General features: G+C 39.8%; 1 protein-coding gene across 1 annotated transcript in view; it reads right to left on the bottom strand.

Annotated features, from left to right (window-relative positions):
• The window catches only part of LOC129700139 (TOG array regulator of axonemal microtubules protein 1), a 97,453-nt gene that overhangs the window by 22,578 nt on the left and 54,559 nt on the right, over positions 1 to 20,316 (bottom strand). The window contains exons 7-14 of the mRNA XM_055640367.1: positions 18,378 to 18,475; positions 15,313 to 15,486; positions 14,774 to 14,863; positions 14,299 to 14,477; positions 12,286 to 12,457; positions 11,726 to 11,863; positions 6,965 to 7,121; positions 5,853 to 5,958 (exon numbers count right to left, since the gene is read on the bottom strand). Coding sequence (XP_055496342.1) covers positions 5,853 to 5,958; positions 6,965 to 7,121; positions 11,726 to 11,863; positions 12,286 to 12,457; positions 14,299 to 14,477; positions 14,774 to 14,863; positions 15,313 to 15,486; positions 18,378 to 18,475 — 1,114 coding nt within the window. The remainder of the gene's footprint in view (positions 1 to 5,852; positions 5,959 to 6,964; positions 7,122 to 11,725; positions 11,864 to 12,285; positions 12,458 to 14,298; positions 14,478 to 14,773; positions 14,864 to 15,312; positions 15,487 to 18,377; positions 18,476 to 20,316) is intronic.

The raw sequence follows: 20,316 nt of genomic DNA, 5'->3' as shown, positions 1-20,316 counted from the left end.
ATTGATTAGCAGCTCAAACTAGAATGTAAGTCAGTCATCCTCAATTTTGAGGGATAGCACAAGAAGAAAAGTTATTTTTGTAGAATCTAAATTCAATATTATACAGCAAATAGCATATTTAATTAGTGATCAGCATATTAAAGCTGATCCAGAGTTTCGACCCAAAATTTGGGCATTCTTTTGCAACTATAGATGTTGCTTGACATGGCTGAGTTCTTCCACCATGTTATTTATTGCAGCATATTAGATTAACTGTTTTTCCAGTCAAAGATGCTGACAGGACGTTGGAAATGACAAGTTCAACCAGGAGACTTGATTTAATAATTCATTAAAAAGATAGAGCCTCCACACATGCAACCATATTATTTTTTGTCCATTGAAGTATCTATTAAGATTTTGGACTGCAAATGATTGCACCTTTTTCTGTCAGAACGGAGATAACTGGATGATTCCCTTCAACTGTATAATAGGGCAATATTTCTCTTAGATTAAGATAGATTTTGAGTGCGTCAGAATTGTGATTGAAAGACCACAGAAATGTCATCAAATTTTATCTCAAAGGCAGTGAGGAATTTTGTGTCTAATACTATCACTGTTCATATTTTTGTGATTCCATTTCACCTGTAAAACAATTCCTACACACTGTTTAAGTATAATGGGGCTGTCCCACTTAGGCGATTTTTTAGGCGACATTAACAGTTGGTTATCCTTGGTTCTGAAGGATAACGGTTGGTTATCCTTGGTTCTGAAAACTACTGCTTACGTTTTTTTTTCCCCAATGAGCCAATGAAATTCACCGGTCAGCACCGACTACAACCTACGAGAACCTACGACCTGCTGGCAACCCACTAGGACTTCCTGGCGACCCTCCTACGGCACAAGAATTCTCGCTACTTTCCATGGCGGCTTCATTCAGGTTGCCGCTAATTTTTCAACATGTTGACAAATTCGCGGCGACCAGAATGCGGGAACTCCTCACGACCATGAGCGCGACTACCCGGCAACCAACCGCAAACATGTGGCGACAGCATAGTCTCCTGCAGTCGCCTAAATAGTTGCCTAAGTGCGACAGGCCCATTAGATTCATCTGATTAAAGGAACAGGGGTTAGTTCTGCCTCTATCCTCTTTCGGTTCCATCTTCTTTCCTGTTTCAATGCTACTTACCCATGTTTTTTTTCCATATTCCTACATAACTTTATCAAACATAAACTCTGCAACCATACCTTTGGTTGTGGATTGGTGGATAACAAACAATCTTGTTTTTCAACCACTCACATGTTAAATGGTCTGACATCAACATGCCTCAATGTACATCCTGACTATCAAGTCAAATCTATATAGGGTACTCCCTGAATTATGAAAATTCACCTTTATGCAAATTCTCCCATATATTTTTTAAGCATTTTTCAATCTAGTAATAATAATAATGTTTTAATGATATTCATTAATTAAAGGATATAATTCATTAAATTTTGGTGATTAGGGTGATTAATCAAGGAAATAAAAGAATGAAATGGGTAGCTGCAGAAAACAATGTTTCTGACTTAAAGAGTTCTCAGGAACTGAACCCATATGTAACCCAGGGACTGGTTGTGCCAAACACTTTTACTATCGGTTGATTTATCTACTCAAGATATTTAAACTTTCAGGAACAAGCACCAAATATAGGTAACTTCTGCTCCTAACATTATCATTGTATAGCCAGATATTATTTTGGAAGATCCGCAATGTACTCATTCCAAAAACGACTTCTTGAGGTCAAGTGATTAACACTAAAACCAGAATTGCATAAAGAGTCTGACCATCAAAAAAAGTTGCAGCATTTCTTCCCTTCAGTAAACTCTCTAAAGATTATTAACCCCATTAACTTTTTTCAATTGATGTTCATGTCAATCTACTTTCAATGATTTATGAATTATATTTACACATTTTAATGTTCTTCTGGAGTCCTATACTTTCATCATTTAAGAATAAATTCCAAGTGGATTACCATGCCAGTGCAGGTTTTGAACTCTGTTAATCATCGTTATTATTCAAACATACACTCCCTTTTGCAATACCAGCTCCTTGTTGCACACCTATTTTGATTGCTAACTTAGTCTCACCTGCATATTCCAGTAAGGTCATGGAAAATATGGTGACAGTTCAGGTGCCAGAATACTTCCAATATTCTGCCAATCAAATTTCAAAACCATTATCCCAGTTCCTTTCCTAAACCCCAACATATTTTCCAACTCAAAACAAAAAGATTGGCTTCAATTAAATTAATGAAGTTCGTCGCATTATAATTTAAACAATGTAATACATCGTGATTATTATCCATTTTACAGACTGCAGCTCCAATTTGGATACTGATTGTATATATAAAATATCAGGGCTTTTTTTCCCTGTTGCCAGCCGGGCAATCTCGGCAGCTTTTTAGGGTGCCAAATGACAGTTTAGGTGGTCATTTAAGACGGCTTGCATGACACGTGCGATAAGATGCTCGGACGAAGTGCGTAGTTACCAGTTGGAATTATGGTTAATGAAGCATTCACATAATATTTCTGCTTCAAATAAAGTCGCAAACTAAACATATTCACCAATCATGACATGATATATACCACAATGACTTGCAGCAAAATTACAATACAGTATCTCATCTCTTTTTACACTTTGCAATGAATGCAATTTCTATTATCTCTTTCCACTTCCAAACAAAAATCTGGTTGGATTATTCAGCGCATGATGAACCTCGGTGAGACCAAGTGCAGGCTTGGCGATGGCTTCGCCCAACACCTCCACTCAGTTTACAATAACCAACCTGATCTCCCGGTGGCTCAGCACTTCAACTCCTCCTCCCATTCCGAATTCGACCTTTCTGTCCTGGGCCTCCTCCATGGCCAGAGTGAGGGCCACCGCAAATTAGAGGAACAGCACCTCATATTTTGCTTGGGTAGTTTACATCCCAGCGGTATGAACATTGGCTTCTCCAATTTCAGGTAGTCCTTGCTTTCTCCCTCTTTCCTAGTTCTCCCACAGCCTACTGTCTCCGTCTCTTCCTTTTTTTTCCCCGCCCCCCCACCCCTCCCGACATCAGTCTGAAGAAGGGTCTCGACCCGAAACGTCGCCTATTCGGTCGATCCATAAATACTACCTCACCGGCTGATTTTCTCCAGCTTTGTCTACCAACGGGGATCCCACCACTGGCCACATGTTCCCATCTCCTTACCCGTCGGCTTTCTGCAGAGACCGCTCCCTCCGTAACTCCCTGGTCAATTTGTCCCTTCCCACCCAAACCACCCCCTCTCCTGGAACTTCCCCTTGCAACCGCAGGAAATGCTATACTTGTCTCACTTTACCTCCCCCCCTTGACTCCATTCAAGGACCCAAGCAGTCTTTCCAGGTGCGGCAGAGGTTCACCTGCACCTCCTCCAACCTCATCCATTTTATCCGCTGCTCAAGGTGTCAGCAACCCTACATCCGTGAGACCAAGCGTAGGCTTGGCGATCGCTTCGCCCAACACCTCCGCTCGGTTCGCAATAACCAACCTGATCTCCCGGTGGCTCAGCACTTGAACTCCCCCTCCCATTCCGAATCCAACCTTTCTGTGCTGGACCTCCTCCATGGCCAGAGTGAGACCACCGTAAATTGGAGGAGCAGCACCTCATATTTCGCTTGGGCAGTTTACACCCCAGCTGTATGAACATTGACCTCCAATTTCAGGTAGTCCCTGCTTTCTCCTCTCCGCTTCCCAGGTCTCCCTCAGCCCACTGTCTCCGCCTCTTCCTTTCTTCTTCCCGCCCCCCACCCCCCCGTTCCCCGCACCCTCACATCAGTCTGAAGAAGGGTCTCGACCCGAAATGTCGCCTATTTCCTTCGCTCCACAGATGCTGTCTCACCTGCTGAGTTTCTCCAGCATTTTTGTCTACCCATTCACACCAATTCTGTTATCCCACATTCCTCACCTACTCCCTACACATTAGGGGCAATTTTACAGAGACAAGTTAACCTACAAAGCCAAGGCGTCTTTGGGTTGTGGGAGGAAACCCACATGCTTGCAGGGAGAAGGTGCAAATTCAACACAGACAGTGCCCGAGGACAGGATCTAACACAGATCTCTGGCGTGTGAGGCAGCAAGTCCACCAGTTGTGCCACTATATTTTATTTTCCAACACACAAAAAATCATACGTTGATAATTTTGGTTACTAACAAAAAGCTATCCATTTTCAGTCTTAAATCTCCAAGTGACGCTATGTCCCCCTTTACAGCTACTGCATGTTTTAATTCAGTTCAAGACTATGGGGCAGTACATTGACCATAAAGCTGCTCCCTAAAAGTGCCAGAGACCCGGAATTGATCCTGAATATGGGTGCCGTCTGTATGGAATTATGTTTTCTCGTTTATAACATTATTTACAGAGTACTATGTTTACATATTCTGTTGTGCTGCTGCAAGTAAGGATGTCATTGTTCTAACTGGTACGTGAGAGAATAAAACACTCTTGACACGTCGCTAATGTGTCGGATAGAACTAGTGTACGGGTGATCGGTGGTCGGCGTGGACTCTGTGGGCCGAAGAGCCTGCTTCCACGCTGTATCTTTAAATTAAACTAAATACACTAAAACCAGAGGAAATCTAAAGAAGGGTCCCTTCCCTGAAACATCACCCAATTTCTGCTATCCAGAGATGCTGGCTGATCCATGGAGTTTCCCCGCACAATTTTAAAGCATGGAATAGTCTTCACCCTACCAAAGGTACCCAACCAGACGCAACTACATTTAAGATAGCTCTTTTTTCCCAAAAACCCTTTTTTACTTAAGTCCAAGTCAAGAGTCAAGAGTTTTATTGTCATGTGTCCCAGACAGGACAATGAAATTCTTGCTTGCTGCAGCACAACAGAATATGTAAACATAATACAGAATAGGAGATAAAAGTTCAGTGTGTTTATATACCATAGACATACATATATACACAATAAATAAACAGATAAAATGCAATAGGCTATTATTTTTCAGAGTTTGGTGTGTTGGTTGTGGTGGGTCCACTCACATGTGACAATTAAAATCTATCCATTTCCCAAAAAAAGAGTTTTATTGTCATGTGTCCCAGACAGGACAATGAAATTCTTGCTTGCTGCAGCACAACAGAATATGTAAACATAATACAGAATAGAGATAAAAGTTCAGTGTGTTTATATACCATAGACATACATATATACACAATAAATAAACAGATAAAATGCAATAGGTTATTATTTTTCAGAGTTTGGAGTTTGGTTGTGGTAGGTCCACTCAAGTTTAAATTCCATTTGGAAAATTTTTGGAGAATCAAGAAACCAAGAAGCAAGAGTTACTCCAGGGAGTTACTCCAGCTCCAGGGAGTAATTCTGCGTTGGTTTTCAGCGGTTGCGGTGAGGCAGCGACCGGACAGGAATGGCGGCCAGATCTCCCACAATGCAAAGGGAGGGAGAAAGTGGCCGACGCTGACCAGTTGCCGTGGCAGTGGGCATGTGCAGGGCGGCACATGCGTACAACCACGGCCGATGATGTGCTGGCCATGGTTGTGCGCATGTGCAGGCCGTGGCAGTCGGGAGCCGGGAGCCGAGAGGAGAACCGAGACCTGGACGCGAATGACGTGCGGTGATAGAGAGTGACAGAGAATGGGCCCGCTTAGAATTAAACGATAGGTGTCCCGGGTGCTTGCCAAGCCAGGCAAAATGGCATGGCTTTCAGGTTGCCCGACGGGACAGTAGGTTGCCATTGGCACCCGGGCAACCTTTAATTTCGAGCCCTGAAATATATTTTAATATGTGTTGTTTTAATTCCACAGAGATGAAAATTCTCAGAAAGAAAAGCATAATATAACAACCTCTTGAACAACAGCAAAGACTGCTTCATGCAATCTTGTTGTTAACACATCCGAGTGGTATGCAGACAAACATCGAATACAATTGATGCCTTCAATTTTTTTCTCCCTGTGAAGACATACAAAAGTGAATTAGAATCCATCAAATAAGTCAAAATATTACTCATCATCAGCACAATTGCATTTATTCATAGTGGGGTGATATGCTATAAGGTTGGAACTTGACTAGGTCATCTATAAAAAAAAGGGGAGAATCTGCTCAGGGGTGGTAAATGAGAGTGGAGGAATGCCTGTGATTTTTTTTTCCAGTTCATATTTAATTTTTATCAGAACTTTGATTAAACAGATTCCCTGCCAATTCTTAAACAGTTAAGTTTAGTGTCATGTGTACCAAGATACAGTGAAATTTTTTTGTTGTGTGCTAACCAGTCAGCGGAATGACAATACATGATTACAATCGAAGGTTTATTTCATGTGGAACTAGAATGCATATCATTGGTTAAACTATTAGAACAGTCCCCAAAGGAGGGCAAAATTGTTTTAAAATCTTAATAAGAAAAAGTGTATTTTCATGCAAGCTGTACCAATGCAGCATTTGAAATAACAAACAAGCTTAACTATGTATAGCACAGCATATCTGTTAAGTAAAATGAATGTACTACATTTTAAGATAAATCAACGTTATTTTGTGTGAAACTGAAGGAAGTAAATTTACTTGACAGACTACTTTCATAGCTAAGATTAGTTTCATACATCCAATATTAGATTTTCATAAACCAGCTGTATTACAGAACATGAAAATGTTACCTTCGGTTGATTTATCTAATCAAGATAGTTAAACTTTCAGGAACAGGCACCAAATATAGGTAACTTCTGCTCCTCACATTACCATTGTAAAGCCAGATATTATTTTGGAAGATCCGCAATGCACCCATTCCAAAAATGACTTGAGGTTATGTGATTAACACTAAAACCAGTATCACATTAAGAGTCTGACCAACAAAAAAAAGTTGCAGCATTTATTCCCTTTAGTAAACTTTAGTGATTATTCTGATGCAGATCATCTTTCGACTGTAATGCAGAATATCCAAAACCAAATAAAAAAGAATACATACCAATCTTCATCGGATACGAGTTTCAGAGCTTCTGATAGTGCCAAGTCTGGTTTGGAGAAAGGTCTTGCTTCCCATGGATCTGTAAGCTCTGAACTTGGCAAAAGTGAATGTGTTTGATCTCTGTGTGATATTCTGCAACCTGGAGAGTTCCCTCTTCCTATGAAGGAGAGAAGTTTTGGATTACTTTATTAAATTATATTCTGATTTGATCTCCAGTAGACACATTTGTACAAATTCTAAATATCATTAAAAAAAACCTCTTTACTTCATATTTGAAATCATTTAGGGGAGTAACATTTTTAATTTAACAAAATCAGGCTATGTTGAAAATACTCCCAGATCAGGCAGCATCTACAGGAAATGAAAAAGAGTGCTGGAGTAACTCAAAAGGTCAATCAGCATCTCTGGAGAACATAGGAAGAGAGGTGGGGGCCAGACAAAGACTGGCAAGTGGTAGGTGGATACAGGCAAGAGGGTTTTTGATTGGCAGGTGGTTGGACAAAGGCCAGGCAGCAGTTTTAGATTGTTCATTTACAGCTTCTCCCAATGACAATCCTGGAATTATTCCAAAGTGATATTCACTTTGCCCTTCTCTCCCCCTCCTCAATGCAGTGTAAAGCTGACTTATTTCCTTTATTTCCCAGCCCAGCAAGAGATCCATGACCTGAAAAATTAATTCTGTTCATTTTTCCACACATTGCCTGATACGTTAAGCATTTCAAGCATTTAGAGTCAGAGTCATAGAGTGATTCAGCATGAAAACAGGTCCTTGGGCCCAACTTGCCCACACCGGTCAACATATCCCAGCTACACTAGTCCCACCTGCCTACGTTTGGTCCATATCACTCTAAACCTGTCCTATCCATGTACCTGTCTGTTTCTTAAAAGACTGGGATAGTCCCAGCCTCAACTACCTCCTCTGGCAGTTTGTGCCATACTTTGTGTGAAAGCGTTACCCCTCAGATTCCTATTAAATCTTTTCCCCTTTACCTTAAACCTCTGTCCTCTGGTTCTCAATTCACCTGCTGGGCAAGAGACTGCATCTACCCGATCTATTCCTCTCATGATTTTATACACCTCTGTAAGATTACCTCTCATCCTCCTGTACTCCAAGGAATAGATTCTCAGCCTACTCATCCTCTCCATATAGCTTAGACCCTACAGTCCTGGCAACATCCTCGTAAATCTTCTCTGTAGCCTTTCCAGTTTGACAACATCTTTCTTATAACCTGGTGCCCTGAACTGAACACAATACTCTAAATATGGCCTCACCAACGTCTTATACAACTGTAACACGACTTCTAAACTCTATACTCCTTTCTCTGACTGATGAAGGGCAATGTGCCAAAAGCTACCTGAGACTCCACCTTCAAGGAACCATGCACCCATAGAAACATCGAAACATTGAAAAATAGGTGCAGGAGTAGGCCATTCGGCCCTTCGAGCCAGCACCGCCATTCAATATGATCTTGGCTGATCATCTAAAATCAGTACCCCGTTCCTGCTTTTTTCCCTATCTCTTGATTTCTTTAGCCTTAAGATCTAAATCTAACTCTCATTTAGATTGGACAGGCTAGATGCAGGAAAAATGTTCCCCATTTTGGGAGAGTATAGAACTAGCGGTCACAGTTTAAGAATAAGGGGTAGGCTATTTAGGACTGAGATGAGGAAAAACTTCTTCACCCAGATAGTTGTGAATCTGTGGAATTTTCTGCCACAGAAGGCAGTTGTCCTAGATCCCTCTGCTCAACGACACTCCCAACCAGAGTCTGACCATTCACTGTGCAGGTTCTGCTCATGTTAGACTTCCCAAAATGCAACACCTCACATTTCTCTCTAATAAATTTCATCAACCATTCCTCAGCCCATCTGGCCAATCGATCAAGATCCTGCTGCGATTTTTCACACCATCTTCACTATCTGCAAAACCACCCACTTTTGTTTCATCAGTAAACTTGTTAATCTAGCCAGGTATGTTTTCATCCAAATCATTGATATAGCTAACAAACAGTAACAGGCCCAGCGCCGAACCCTGAGGCACACCACTGGTCACAGGCCACCAGTTTGCGAAGTAACCTTCCACCATCATCCTCTGCTTCCTTCCATGAAGCCAATTTTCTATCCATTCAGCTTTCTCCTTGGATCCCACAGGATCTCACCTTCCAGAGAATGCTTTGCATAGAAGTCCATATATACATCTACAGCTCTGCCCTCATGTACCTTTATGGTCACGTCTTCAAAAAACAGATTTGTGAGACACGACCTCCCACGTACAAAACCATGCGGACTATCCCTAAACAGCCCTTGTCCATCCAAATGCCTGAATATCCTATCCCTCAGAATACTCTCTCGTAACTTTCCGACTACAGATGTTAAGCTCTTTTTTGTTTTTTGTTTTTGTTTCCAACATCAGCATTTTTTTATTTTCACAAAATAATCAAACGTGCTGTCAAATTACCGTAAGAGTTTAAGTTACATTAAAACATAGTTAACTCCCTCCCATTTTCTACTGTCCAAGTTAGATTAGTTTTATATTGACTTTAATTTTAAACTTTAAAAGACGTGACCCGGGACGGCCAATCAAGACGATGCTGAAGACGTTGATGGAAGACGCATGTGTAGAGACAAGAGAGGAGCTTGCCAGCTGCATGGAGGACAGAGATGTGTGGTGCGTCCGTCACCGTGCCCGTCGGAAACCAGCACCACTGCATCGCTAATGTTTTCAACGATAATATCTATCTATATATCTATTAATTTTTCCAAAAATATATAACTTTTCATTAGGACTGAAAAATGTTAGAAATCAAACACATTTTAAGTTGCTGCAAAAGGGGAGAGGTGACATTCAATGGCATCACTACCATCAACATCGTGGAGTCACCACTGATCAGAAAATCGTCTGGAACCATCACACATATACTGTGGCACAAGCACAGGTCAGAGACTGAATATCTTGCAGTGAATACTTACCTCCAGACCATTCAATGCCTTAACACTATCTACAAGTCAAGAATGTTAGAATACTCTCCGTAAAACCATGGAGCAGGAACAGGTCCTTCAATCCACAATGTCCATTCTGAACATGATGTTAAGATAAACTAATCTCCTCTATCTGCAGATCATTATCCTCCCATTCCCTGCACACCACATGCTTATCAAGGCAGCATTCTGACCAATCTCTTCTGCACCCTCTCCAAAGTTTCCACATCCTTCTCAGAACTGCACGCAATACTCCAAATTCAGCATAATCAGTCCTATAAAGATGCTACATGACTTTCTGATTCTTATACCCAAACCCCTGATCTATGAAGCATAACATAGGTCTTTTTTACCACTATCTATTTGTGTAGCCACTTTCAAGGAGCTATGGACTTGGACCTCAAGATCAACGTGCCTGTTTAAGCAAAGCTCCAACAAAATTCAAGACATTCTTGCCATAGAGGGAGTACAGAGAAGGTTCACCAGACTGATTCCTGGGATGTCAGGACTTTCATATGAAGAAAGACTGGATAGACTCGTCATGTACTCGCTAGAATTTAGAAGATTGAGGGGGGATCTTACAGAAACGTACAAAATTCTTAAGGGGTTGGACAGGCTAGATGCAGGAAGATTGTTCCCGATGTTGGGGAAGACCAGAACAAGGGGTCACAGTTTAAGGATAAGGGGGAAATCTTTTAGGACCGAAACGAGGAAAACATTTTTCACACAGAGAGTGGTGAATCTCTGGAATTCTCTGCCACAGAAGGTAATTGAGGCCAGTTAATTGGCTGTATTTAAGAGGAAGTTAGATGTGGCCCTTGTGGCTAAAGGGATCAGGGGGTATGGAGAGAAGGCAGGTACAGGATACCGAGTTGGATGATCAGCCATGATCATATTGAATGGCGGTGGAGGCTCGATGGGGCCGAATGGCCTACTCCTGCAACCATTTTTATGTTTCTATGTTTCTAAGAGGTCCACATCATTCATGCCAAAACTGCCTACTTGACTATTGCATCATTCACCATTTTAAATATTAATTTCCTCCATCATTAGCACAAAATGACCGCAGTATATAATCTACAAAATGTACACTGTACTGACTTGGAAAGATACCTCCATCTCTTCATATTGTCTATATCTTAAACTCCCTCACCAGAAGTTTTTCAAAAAATCTGATCATAACATAATACCAACTCAATTAGAGATGGAAAACAAATGTAATTACTACCAACGAGGCCCAGATGCCCCCAAATAAATGAATAATTTAACAGTCCCCCCCACCCCCCAGATATGAATGAACATCCTTTTCCACTTTCTTGTCGGGATTATCTGCAACTCAGTGAGGTTCATTTTACAACTTGGGTAGAATTTAGAAATTGAGAGATTGATGTGACAACACAAGCGATTATTGAATTAAAACATGCAGTGGCATTCAATGGAAGGGAAACTCATCACCGAGACAATATTTTGTATATTCATGCCGCCAGTTTAAGAAAATGACAAGTTTGACAGTAGAAACACATGGAAGTGCAGATGCTGAAAGCTTGAGAAAAATACAAAGTGTTGGAGTACCTCAGCGAGTCAGACAGCGTCTGTGGAGGGAATAGATCATCTATCCCTCCAGAACTTGTGTTTTGCTCAAGTATGAAAGTCATAATTGTTTTGCTTTTATTGACTTACTAGACCAAGTGAGACCCGTTGGGTCCTTGTCACACAGGAGAGGCCTGGTCCCCCAATGCAATTACCTCTAGATTATAACCTTTAGATTGAACATCTACTTACCAGAATTTGGTGAGCAGGAAACTTGACTTTTCTTCACACTGCTGCAATGTTTGAATTGTGAAGGATTTGGAGTAGATACTTCCACAGGTGAAGAATCAGTTTTCAATGTAAGGAAAACTTCACCACCAATATCCAACCCTAAATTAAAAAGATAAAAGCTATCTGGTTAAAAATCTGATGAGAAATTCTTTGAATTTAAAAACTTACAAATATTCCTCTATATATATCAGCTTTGCAATAATACACAATGACATAAGCGTGCAATCAATGTCCAATTTACAACTATTCCTCTCATCAAAAAGTCATTATCACCATTATTACACCGCTTTCAAATCACTCTGCCATGCTAACGAAGTTTCGGAGCAACAAAATGTATTATTATCGACTTTCCCCTTTCTTTCGATTGGTCACAATACATAACTAAAATCTCAATAAACAAGCTAGTGTAGAACAAAGAATTGCCTGAAGATGATTGAAATAATCGAATACACTTTGATACGAATACAGAAAAATTGGTTGATGACAAAAACAACAGTAGTTGACTGGCATAGCAATCTTACTTTCAGTTCCAGCTTTGTCTGGATCTGTAGGCCTTAATCTTTCATGTAATCCTTCTTCCCTTTTTACAGGATCTTTGGAATTATGTTTTTTTTGTTCTTCCGCTTGACACTGTTGAGCACCTGCCTGTTTCCTTTGCTTCATTTTATTCCGAGCTGATTTTGACATGGAGATCTTTTGAAGACAAAAACATGCAATAACCTGTTCACCCAAAGATACTCTCAGAGTAATTTAGAGAAATCTTAAGTAGTTAAAACAAAGTTTCATCAATGTGGTATAAAAGCAGGAAAATTGAAACATAGAAGGCCCTAGAGAGCAAAGTGATCATGGCAAATTTGGTAAAATGATATGGTATTGCAATGCTGGATTAAATGTTCCTGGATATTGTGGGGTGGAGTGGGTGGGAAGGTAGAGAGAGATAGAATAGGACTCATATTTCTTTAAATAGTGCATTTAGATCATTTATGCCCTATGAAGGGAGCAGTTCAATAACTATTATGTTAGTGTTTATGCAAGTATACATATTTAACAAAAAATACATTTACTTAACTGAAACCCATTATCCATGATAATTGACTGTCTTTACTATAGAAATTGATTCAGAATATTAAATTTAACTAATAATTGTGACTTGCTACAGCAGGAGATTTTACACCCACTAACCTTAACCTTAATCCCTGAACATGTAGGCCTTTATTTTTTATTTGGTAAGTCACCAATAATGAGAGAATGTATAGAGCAATCAGGACTCTCGAAAATTGTGCAAGCAACTTTATGTTTTTAACCAATTAGACTAAAAGATGCAAAACAAGCAGTATAAGAAATAAAATAAAATGTAAACTGACGTCTAGCAGGTGTGTTTAGTTTCATGTTCAGTAATATAGAAAAGCTTGGAGAGAAAAAGACTGGATACAAGTGGGAAAGTAAGGACTCAACTGGGTAAGTGCAAGTAGGATATTTCCCCTTGTAAAGGAGTCTAGAAATAGTGTTCTGGAAGGAATAAGGGAGAGGCCATTCAGGGTTGAAAAGTGAAAATTATTTCTCACTTATTTTTCACTTGAATCTTTGGAGTACTCTACCCCAGTGGGTTATGGAGACTCTAAATGTATTTAATACACTGATAGATTTCTGGACAATAAATGAGAAAGGAAGTGGGAATCGGGGAGAAAAGTGGTATGCAAATTGGAAGACCAACTTTGATCTTTCTTAATGGGAGAGTAGGCTCGAGAGGCCAAATGGTCTACTCCTGTTCCTACTACTATTTTGATGGACAAATTTAAAACGTTTTACACCACAACTGGGTGTTTAGATTTCAAATGATTATATTCAAATATATCTTTCTATGTATCATACTATACATCTTGTATCATTCAATAATCTATATCAAGCCTACCATTTAATGCAAATCTATTTTGTGGCTGACAGCATGATTCCTTTTCTGATAAATTTTTGGTGAAGCAACTGGGAAAGCAACTTTTAAATTTCTGTGTTCAATCATGAATGCATCTGTCCCCTCAACTGAAGTTACCGAATCATAAATAATGGTTAGTGCCGTTAGATCGTGCATTAGATTGACAGCAAAATCTAGCTCAATTTGATGTATTGTGATATATTTGTTAACATCCGCAGATATGTTAACACAAACTAGTTGGAAAGATTACCAGAAAGAATACAATTTCCAAATCTTGGGATTTGCACTGGGTAAAGTTGTATCATTTCATGGTAAAGTTGTATCATTTCATGGTAATGTATAATTTCATCAACTATAACATGTTTAAAATAAATTAGTCCCTTCCAGGCATGCTTATACATTATTAAATAATTATTAAAGATTTGACTAGAAATTAATTAAAAATAGCAATGCTCACAAGCAATTAATTTGGTCTTAAAATAAGTCATGCCAGTGTAGTGAGGGAACATTTGAACTAAATTAGCACAGCATTATATCTGAACTGAGAATGGTTCAGAAATGTGCATTTAAGATCACTTCCCAACTATCAGTTTAAAATAATTACCTCTCTTTCACTTTCTACATTATCAAGATCAGTTTGACTATTCTGATGTACAGCCCTTCCATAGATTCCTGAAGGAAGATCCATTGCTGGCCTTCGGTCACACATATCATCCCCACCATTAGATGGGGTGATAGCTTGGTTGTGTGCTACAGGAACTGACCGGGGACCTCCAAAGACACCTAATGCAGCAAAAGAATTACAAAGAACTTCCTTATTTTGGAAATTGCAATGGACATTATTAAACCAAAATGAATTTTACATCTATAAATAGCAGCACAAAAATACTTAATCAGGTGAAAAATGAATTGTTACAGTATTTTCACAGTATTAAAGGTTTGGAAATAATGACAATCCAGACTGTGTAGCTCAGCTCTGACAATTTCATGCCATGAAGGACTTACATTGAATGGAATTGAAAGATTTTTCACTTAGGCATAGGAGGAACAAGAAAAAATACAATGCTCAATGTATTGACCTTTTCCTACTATCACCACAGAGTCCTCGTGGAGTTCATTTCCCGAATTGATCTCGTGATTAGCCACTTGTTGCATGTTGATGGTAGATCCTATAATTCGAGATACAATTAGTATGTTAAAAGGACATAATGTGCACAGTTGAACAATGTTGCTTTTAAAATCTATTGTTTCCATAATCCAAAATGTCCATGCATAAGAGCAACAACATGAATTAAGAATAGTTTTGCTATCACAAATACTGATGTAATAATACTATTTTGTACTAATTATTTGTTAAAATTATTAATTGCCAGATATTGATATGAATACAGACATAAGCATCTGCAGATGCTGGCAGCCTGAGCAAAACACAAAGATCTGGAGCTACTCAGCTGGTCAGGCAACATCTGTCGAGGGAATGGATAGACGTTTTGGGTTGGGGGGTTTCTTCAAACTGATCATCAATATATTTGTATCATCTGTACTTGGACATATTTAAGTATTGATAAAATAGCCAAACAATTATTTGAATCAAAATAAGTGGCATAGTTAGACTAACCTTTTGCAGGTTTATTACTGATATTTTTTTGATGCTCTTTGGATTGCAATTTTGAGGCAACCTGAGACATTTCATTTTGTTTCTCCTCTTCCAAATATGAGATTCCATTTCCATAAGTCATGCGTTGTCCAACAATACTCACATCAGAGGTGGTTCTATCATGGAAGGTCGCTCCTGTATTTTTTAAAGGAAAGATTACGTATTGATACAGGCAACTTTTAAGGCTATTTTTCACTCCAAATTATTACAGCACAAGAAAAATATTTTTCTCATTCTTACAAATTCTATGCATTTGCAGAATGGCCACAGTTGTATGCCATACCAATTCCCCTTTATATTCCAACACCGATCTATCCTTCCTCAGCTTTCTCCATCTCACAACTAGAGGAAGAACACTTCATGTTCTGCCTGTGTAGTCCACAATTCATTGGTATGAGCAGTGATTTTTAAAATTTCAGGTCTCCCTCATCTCCAGTGTGATTTTCTCTTCCCTCTCTTCTCCCCATCTTCTCCGGACCTCCCAGTTTTGTGCCCTTTCCTCTCACCTGGCCGGCATCTTTTTTTTTCTTCTGTCTGCCTCCACCTGCCTCTATCTCCCAACTCCACCCTCCCTCTCCCCAACTTGGCTATCCCCTCTGTCCACTAGTCACCAACTAGCTCCCGCCTCGCCTCTCCCCCTCTTTTTCTTTTAATACTTGCTATCTTCCTGCTCCCCTCTTAGTCCCGATGCAAGGTTTCAACCCGAAACGTCGTCAATTCCTTCCCCCTAACACATGCTGTTTGACCAGCAGCATTTTCCCAGCAGGTTGTTTATTGCACCAGATTACAGCATTTGCTGTATCTTGTGCCTCACTAATCTATGTTTTGTGATGCATCTGCCCATAACAACTTTGGTAAACATGCTAACAATCATGTAGGCAAGTCTAATCTTTCCACTGGCAATACTTCCATCAGAAGAATTAAAGAAGAGCTGAGGAGAAATTATTTAATCCAGATATTGGTAGGTCTGTACTTCCTGCCCGGGAAGATTGTCGGGATAGTAACATTTTGTTATTTTAAGGTTATTTAAATGTTGTACTATATAATACCTCAGACCAAAAGCTGGGGAGTGAGATTTGAAAGTATAACTGTTTTTTTTGGGCCATCAGTACAATGGACTAAATGGGCTTTTGCACCAAATAATTTCTAAATGCCACATTTATACCAATTCTCTAAAGTGCAAGAGTTAAAGATCTAAATAAATTGAAATCTTCATGAAATCACAATTCAACCCCATATTATGAATGGCAACATTTGAAAAGTGTTATGCTTGTGTGACCCAAGTATATTGTAGTCTCTTAGTAATGAAGTAAAAAATTAAAGATAGACATAAAATGCTGGAGTAACTGCTGGAGATGCTGCCTGTCCTGCTGAGTTACTCCAGCATTTCGTGTCTAACTTTGGTTTAAACTGGCATCTGCAGTTCCTTCATACACAAGTAAAAAATTAACTCCAGCAGAAGTAATGAGAGCAAATGGAAACTAGCTTTGAGAGCCCAGTGGATAAAAATGCTCTTCAATGCCAAGAAAAGTGAGATTCCCGTCATTCTTGCAAAACACTGATTGATGCTAATTAAGCGCAAATAAATGAAGTATGAGAACCAAAAGAAGTTAGAAAAAGCAAACACAGGAAAATCATGTAGAGTCATAGGGAGTTATAGAGTGATACAGTGTGGAAACAGGCCCTTTGGCCCAAGTTGCCCACACCGGCCAACATGTCCCAGCTACACTAGACCCACCAGCCTGCTTTTGGTCCATAGCCCTCCAAACTTGTCCTATCCATGTACCTGTCTAACTGTTTCTTAAACTTTGGGATAGTCCCAGCCTTAACTACCTCCTCTGGCAACTTGTTCCATACACTCACCACCCTTTGTGTGAAAAAGTTGCATCTCAGATTCCTATTAAATCTTTTTCCCTTCACTTTGAACCCTTGTCCTCTGGTCCTCGATTCCCCCATTCTGGCAAGAGATTTTATGCATCTACCCGATTTATTCCTCTCATGATTTTATACACCTCTATTAGATCACCCCTCATCCTCCTGTATTCCAAGGAATAGAGCCTACTCAACCTCTCCCGATAGCTCAGACCCTCTAGTCCTGGCAACATCCTCATAAATCTTCTCTGAACTCTTTCAGAGCTTGACAATATCTTTCCTATAATATGATGCCCAGAATTAACACAATACTCTAAATGCGGTCTCACCAATGTCTTATACAACTGCAACATGAGCTCCCAACGTCTAAACTCAATACTCTGACTGATGAAGGCCAATGTGCCAAAAGCCTTTTTAACCACCTTATCTACCTGCAACTCAACCTTCAAGGAACCATGCACCTGTACTCCTAGATTCGCTCTGCTCTACAACACTTCCCAGAGGCTTATCATTCATTGTGTAGATCCTGCCTTTGTTGGACAAAATCCCAAAATGCAACACCTCACATTTCTCTGTACTAAATTCCATCAACTATTCCTCAGCCCACCTGGCCAATCGAGCAAGATCCTAATGATGTACCATCATTTAGTATTTTCTTGTCAATACAATATGCAGATCCTGTGAAGAAAGGTCAAATAGATGAATGAGGCTAGCTCCAAAGCATGTGGATAGGATGCAAATAAAATGGGCTAGAAGTGAAATGCAAGCTATTTATAAAAACTGAAATATGTACATACACACCAAAGCGTCAGATGTAACTTTATCGGCCTGTCAGAAAGAGGGAAAGTCTAGATTGGGTGCCATTTCAACATATGCAATTTTATAGGGAGAACTCGAGCATAAAATTCAGCAAGTTGCAACAAGAGTAGTTTGTCTGATCCTTAATTAGCTTAGATTAAATACAGAGCTTAAGTTTCTAAGAAATGGGTATGTGAACAAATGAATATATAGAATGTGAGCTTTCTGATCATTTGCAGTATTTCTTGAATTGAATGAAGTGGTACAGTAATTAAATCATTAAACATTTATTTGTAAAAGCACTTTTGGTTTGCTTTACAATTTTGAAAGCAGAAAATAAATTTCGGTAGCAGTACCTGAGTTGGAGTTGTATTCCACTGGAGGCAGCTTGGACTTTCCTGATGGCATGCGACCATGGCATGCTTTAGATCCTATCTGAACACAACCATCAGACCTACAGAAATTGCAATAAACCTCAAATCAAAAAGTTTGAAAAATCATTGAAATGTTTTAAGATATATTTTCAAGGAAGCATTCAGTCAAATGTAGTGGTTAAAGTAACTGGTGTTAGCTTAAAAGTATTTCTTTAAATGATTATCACATACCACTATGTTTCCCCAATCAAGGTCACTGAAGATCAATTAACACAGGTGCAGGATATTGATGTAGAAACGTATCTGTCCATGTTTAAATCAAGACTTTACAATCAATGTCTGCTGCTGAGGCATTTCAGTAAAACCGAAATTCGCCATCGGCATGAAAAACCTTTGGTGATCTAACTGTCAATATATATATCTTTAATGTGTATCTTTAAACACATTGCTGGTGCGATGATGTACAGTAGACTGATAGGGTATGAATGAGTCCAGTTGCATTTATTTTCTGGACAGGACATATCCGGGCAATGTTTCCTATTGTCTGGTAGATGCCAGTATTGTGGCTATGCTGAATACTGGAGGCGCAATAAGTTTTGGAATATATCTTAACTATAGCCTTTGATATATCGTAATCTCTTGAATTCTTGAAATCAACTAATATTTCAGCCTCTTCGCCACATATGTGCCAGGTCCCACCGCTTTTAAGGATATGAATGTTCTTGGAGCCCCTCCTTCTTTGACTTAGTAACCAACCAGTATTTATGAATAAGGCAGGATTCCAGAACATTGAACTGGTTGTTTGGTTGTGGGATTTCTTCACTTTGTTTTATGGCAGCATTTCTTTTTTAAAGAGTGGTTAACACTGCACCTGCATGGCCTTCATCAAGTGAACCACAAGTTTGATGATAATGGTAGAGTGCGGAATATATTGAACCACAAGATTACGGTGGAATAATCTGCTGGAGGGAATCAGCGGGTGAAGCAGCACCTGTGGGTGGAACAAAATGGTTGACGTTTTGGGTCGAAACACTCTGTCAGTCATGTTACAGGCTTTTGACGCTAAATATTAACCATTCCTTTTCATTCACAGATTCTGCTCAACCACCGATTTCCTCCAGCAGATTGTTTGTTGCTTTAGATTCTACTCTCTTTAGTTTCTGAGCTGTTAGATTAGCTCTGTATCTGTCTAATGTCACAGCAGACACATACAAACCAAGGAGAGTGACCTCAATTTGAAAACAGAACAAGGAATTTCCAAAGACGAAAATGTTAAGTTCATCCATGCAGAATAGTTATTAATTCTTGGACTAACAAATGTTAGGAGATACAATAACATAGCTTTTTATGTTGATAAGTAGCACTTCAGAATTATATATCAAAAACTGGCCCGCTTTGCCACACGATATTATCATTTCTACAGCTGTGAAATTAGATTTTCTTTGCAAAGTAATTGCTTTTCTGAAATTGCTCCAAAATATATGATGAATGCTAGTTAGTCGAAAAAGTTAGACCAGGTAGATAGCATTTGTCCAGGAGAATTTAGAACATGTAAAGTAGAAGATTTTAGAAACATAGAAAATAGATGCATTCGGCCCTTCGAGTCAGCACCGCCATTCAATATGATCATGACTGATCATCCAGAATCCGTACCCTGTTCCTGCTTTCCCCCTGAATCCCTTGACTCCGGTAGAAGAGGGGGGGGGGGGGTAAGAGGGGAAGGGGGGGGGGGGGGGGGGGGGAAGAGAGGGGAAGGGGGGGGAAAGAGGGGAAGGGGGGGGGGGAGAGGCAGCTCGCTGGGGCCCGAGCGAACCTGGAGCAATCGGAGGACCAAAGATCCTATAGCGAGCTGTAGGCTCTTTGCTGAGGACTGCCAAAAGCAGTGGAGGACCAGCAGATCGTGGCTTCCGCCAGCATTACA

The sequence above is a fragment of the Leucoraja erinacea genome, chromosome 9 (assembly GCF_028641065.1).
Source record: "Leucoraja erinacea ecotype New England chromosome 9, Leri_hhj_1, whole genome shotgun sequence".
Taxonomy (NCBI): domain Eukaryota; kingdom Metazoa; phylum Chordata; class Chondrichthyes; order Rajiformes; family Rajidae; genus Leucoraja; species Leucoraja erinaceus.
This window is presented reverse-complemented; position numbering and strand designations above follow the sequence as displayed.